The 5,000-nt window shown below is 42.7% G+C and overlaps 3 protein-coding genes across 5 annotated transcripts in view; 2 read left to right on the plus strand and 1 right to left on the minus strand.

The window, feature by feature from the left end:
• The window catches only part of LOC310716791 (sterile alpha motif domain-containing protein 14-like), a 16,411-nt gene extending 15,850 nt beyond the window's left edge, over positions 1-561 (plus strand). For all 3 annotated transcript variants that reach the window (XR_014530669.1, XR_014530670.1, XM_083524229.1), the window contains one exon: positions 1-561. This exon is cut by the window's left edge. The gene's annotated coding sequence lies outside the window, so the exon portion shown is untranslated.
• LOC310716778 (suppressor of cytokine signaling 7-like) overlaps positions 1-5,000 on the plus strand; it is a 192,561-nt gene that overhangs the window by 47,552 nt on the left and 140,009 nt on the right. The window lies entirely within an intron of this gene.
• csf3b (colony stimulating factor 3 (granulocyte) b) overlaps positions 281-5,000 on the minus strand; it is a 6,206-nt gene continuing 1,486 nt past the window's right edge. Inside the window, exons 3-5 of the mRNA XM_083524238.1 lie at positions 3,874-3,972; positions 1,681-1,821; positions 281-1,585 (exon numbers count right to left, since the gene is read on the minus strand). Coding sequence (XP_083380364.1) covers positions 1,397-1,585; positions 1,681-1,821; positions 3,874-3,972 — 429 coding nt within the window. The 3' untranslated portion in view covers positions 281-1,396. The remainder of the gene's footprint in view (positions 1,586-1,680; positions 1,822-3,873; positions 3,973-5,000) is intronic.

Genomic DNA, 5,000 nt, shown 5'->3' on the forward strand with positions numbered 1-5,000 from the left:
TTCTATTAAACTACCATTGAAGACCACTAGAAACCCTATTACACAATCCATCACAGACACATGGCTCCTGATGTGTTCCTGATGGTCTGTAAGGGAAGTTTAATGGAATTGTTACTTCCAAAATGTTCCTCTGAACAGGAAATGGAAATATTTAATGGTTTGTAATGGTTTTGGAGTTAGCATTATCTAGCTAGTGTGTTTGATTCGCTAAACAGCTAGCATGAAGTTCAAGATGTAGGGGTTAAGGGGATGTGAATAAGAACTGTCCTGAAACACAGCGTTTGTCTTCCTGCTTTATTCACATTAAAGCTAAGTGATGTTTATCTCATGCTCGCGGCTCTGCAGGATTAAACTGCTTGAATCAAAATGTTACTGTTTTTCACATGGCATGAATTAAAAGTACCGAGCATCATAAAGAGAAGCGCTTAACAACTAATTGATCAATTGACTGACTGGTTGATTGATTGATTGATTGGTGGTACATGTAATTGTCCAGCCTGATTAAAACTCCAGATGTGATAGAAACTCTACACAGCTGTAATAAAAGTCTCATATATACAAGAAGTTTAACACTTTTAATGTCTGAGATCAAAACTTTTCTACATGAAAGTGTCTTCTGCTGCTGAGATGACCATCGATCCTCTGCCGATCCTCCGCCACCAATATACAAATAAATATCTTTAATAAATAAACCAAATACAAAACAAATTGTTCTTCCTTGAATACAGTGTTTTGGTATAAAAAAATTCTACCCCATACATATTCAAGGTTTAACCACAATTCATTCATAAAATGTGCTTGATTGACTGATGATGGTTAATAAACACTTTAGCTGCATATTTGATATTTAATTAGTTAATTAGGTAATTATTCTTATAACTCAAATAAAATCAGTAAAATTTTCCATGTGGTGATTAACAATCTAAACAATAGAAAACAAAACTAACATGTGTCCAAAACTAACAAACAAACAAACAAACAGGTACACTGTATGGCCAGAAGTATGTGGACACCTGACACCAGTGCATGTGCATGAACACATTTATTTCCTCTTGCTGTGTTTGCAGTTATTTTACAGGCTTTCTACTAGATTTTTTGTTTGTGTCTGTGTAGATCAGTGATTATTCAGCTACAGCAATATTACCTTCTGTACAATTGTGTCCTTCGAACTCTACAGTAGTAACAGTCTGGGAGATGATCAGATCAGGGGTGCACATACTTTTGCCGTATCTGTTTCTCAAACTTCCGCTGTTTGATTTTATACAAGTGCATCAATGAAATCATTTTGCAGTAGAAAAAAAAATTGGAATAACATTTGTGCTTTGTAAATAAATAAATAAATAAATAAATAGCGGCTGTAATTCCACGGGAAGGTTCGAAAGTGTCATCCTGAGAACTAAAAGTGAGAGTGTAAGTGCTGAATTTCACGTAGGGAGCGTACGGTGTCCTGGGCAAAGGCTCGGAGCTGCTCAAACAACAGGTGAACACCAACATTCAGGCTATAATCGTCTTTACTGACAGCAGAAAAGACAGAGACGGAGCTGAGCTGAGGTTTAGAGACAGGAATTCCGCTTAACACCTGCACCTAAACACATCAACAACAAAAAACATCACCACCTGTAATACAAATAAACCTGTAGCTTGTGTAGGAGAGCCGTACTGACCCTACAGCTAACTCACCTTATTAATGTGTATATTCAGTTCACTGATTTCAGCCAGTAATGGTGTAAGTTCCCCTGAACAATCCACTTTCTCCTTTGCTTCCTGCAGCAGATTATAATGGAGCTGAAGACCTTCACATATCCGGTCCAAATTCATTTCCTGCACCAAGAGACACAGTTGGTTACAGAGGCTCAGAACTTATCACAACTCACCCCCACACTCCCTCAGAACTTACCCCCAAACCCTTCAATCTAAACCACACCCCCTCAGGACTCACCCCCACACTCCCTCAGAACTTATCCCCAAACCCTTCAATCTAAACCACACACCCTCAGGACTCACCCCCACACTCCCTCAGAACTTACCCCCAAACCCTTACATCTAAACCACACCCCCTCAGGACTTACCCCCACACTCCCTCAGAACTTACCCTCAAACCCTTACATCTAAACCACACCCCATCAGGACATACCCCCACACTCCCTCAGAACTTACCCTCAAACCCTTACATCTAAACCACACCCCATCAGGACATACCCCCACACTCCCTCAGAACTTACCCTCAAACCCTTACATCTAAACCACACCCCCTCAGGACATACCCCCACACTCCCTCAGAACTTACCCCCAAACCCTTCAATCTAAACCACACCCCCTCAGGACTCACCCCCACACTCCCTCAGAACTTACCCCAAAACCCTTCAATTTAAACCACACCCCCTCAGGACTCACCCCCACACTCCCTCAGAACTTACCCTGAAACCCTTACATCTAAACCACACCCCCTCAGGACTTATCCCCACACTCCCTCAGAACTTACCCTGAAACCCTTACATCTAAACCACACCCCATCAGGACATACCCCCACACTCCCTCAGAACTTACCCTCAAACCCTTACATCTAAACCACACCCCATCAGGACATACCCCCACACTCCCTCAGAACTTACCCTCAAACCCTTACATCTAAACCACACCCCCTCAGGACATACCCCCACACTCCCTCAGAACTTATCCCCAAACCCTTCAATCTAAACCACACCCCCTCAGGACTCACCCCCACACTCCCTCAGAACTTACCCCCAAACCCTTACATCTAAACCACACCCCCTCAGGACTTACCCCCACACTCCCTCAGAACTTACCCTCAAACCCTTACATCTAAACCACACCCCATCAGGACATACCCCCACACTCCCTCAGAACTTACCCTCAAACCCTTACATCTAAACCACACCCCATCAGGACATACCCCCACACTCCCTCAGAACTTACCCTCAAACCCTTACATCTAAACCACACCCCCTCAGGACATACCCCCACACTTCCTCAGAACTTACCCTGAAACCCTTACATCTAAACCACACCCCATCAGGACATACCCCCACACTCCCTCAGAACTTACCCTCAAACCATTACATCTAAACCACACCCCCTCAGGACATACCCCCACACTCCCTCAGAACTTACCCTGAAACCCTTACATCTAAACCACACCCCATCAGGACATACCCCCACACTCCCTCAGAACTTACCCTCAAACCCTTACATCTAAACCACACCCCCTCAGGACATACCCCCACACTCCCTCAGAACTTACCCTGAAACCCTTACATCTAAACCACACCCCATCAGGACATACCCCCACACTCCCTCAGAACTTACCCTCAAACCCTTACATCTAAACCACACCCCCTCAGGACATACCCCCACACTCCCTCAGAACTTACCCTGAAACCCTTACATCTAAACCACACCCCATCAGGACTTACCCCCACACTCCCTCAGAACTTACCCTGAAACCCTTACATCTAAACCACACCCCATCAGGACTTACCCCCACACTCCCTCAGAACTTACGCTCAAACCCTTACATCTAAACCACACCCCATCAGGACTTAATCCACACTTCTTCAGAATGAGCTTAAGACTAATTTCAGGGTTTTACTCTTCCAGTCTTCGGGACAAATCATCTAAATGAATCTCTTTAACACTGTTATGTTGTAGTATAACATTTCCTAGGACTAGTCAAAATCTCGTCCAGACTAACTAAACACTCTCAAGAGGTTAAAAAACATCACAGCATCAAAAACCGCATCAGATGACCTGGACTAACTCCACCATTTATCAGGACTCCTTAGACTGCTCTAAGACTAACCTTGGACTCCCCAGGATTCTGAACTGTCAGAGCTACATCATGAATTTCCTCACCATAGTGTGTGTTTCTGAGATGGGAGCGAGTTTGGGTGAAGCAGGAATCGCCAATGTCTCCTTGATGTACTCCAGACTGAAGGGGTCGCTCGTGAAGTGCTGAAAAACATCAAGAACAATATTAAATACCACAATAAGAAAAATATATACTTTATTATATAATGAAGATGAGTACACTGCCCCCTGGTGTCCACACACATTCTGTAGCCTACAGCACTCAATGTTGATTTGGTTTGCCTCTTTTTTTTTACTTTTTACTTGAAAATCTATATTGTCAAAAGTTTATGAATATCTGACTATGAAATTGCTCTGTGCCTCTTTTCTCATTCCACATTTGGTCTCCATTTGCTTTTATAATAATCTCCACTCTTTCAGGAAGATGCAGCACTAGATTTTGTGGAGATTAATTTAGTTAAAAGAGTGTTAGTAAAGTCAGGTAGTGATGTAGGTTAGAAGGTGAGGAGGTCTGGGGTGCAGTCAGTGTTCACATTCATCTCAAAGGTATTCAATAGTGTTGGAGCTGTATAGCAGCAGATCTTCCACATCTTCCAACCCATCGAAAGCAGATCTTCATGGAGCTGGTTTTGTGCACAGGAGACAATACAACATTGTCATGCTGGAACAGGTTTGGGGCTACTTGTTCAAGTGAAGGTTAAATTTTATGCTCCTGCATCCAAAGATGTCTGATACAATAATGCTTGGACCACATATGGCTGGGAAAGTCAGGTGTCCCAATACTTTTGATTTAAACACTGTATTATTTTGTTGAGACCTCACATTTTTCCAACAGACCTCATCAGACACACATACATTTAAATTATACTTTGCTATAAAAGCTATTGAAATCAATCAACTATAAGATTTATTTTAGAAATATGCGTCACACACACACACACACACACACACACACACACACGTGTGTGTGTGTGTGTGTATTTAACCTTCACTTGAACTAGTAGCCCCAAACCTGTTCCAGCATGACAATGTTGTATTGTCTCCTGTGCACAAAACCAGCTCCATGAAGATCTGCTTTCGATGGGTTGGAAGATGTGGAAGATCTGCTGCTATACAGCTCCAACACTATTAAATACCTTTGAGATGAATGTGAACACTGACTGCACCCCAGA

The sequence above is a fragment of the Silurus aristotelis genome (assembly GCF_946808225.1).
Source record: "Silurus aristotelis genome assembly, chromosome: 21".
Classification (NCBI taxonomy): domain Eukaryota; kingdom Metazoa; phylum Chordata; class Actinopteri; order Siluriformes; family Siluridae; genus Silurus; species Silurus aristotelis.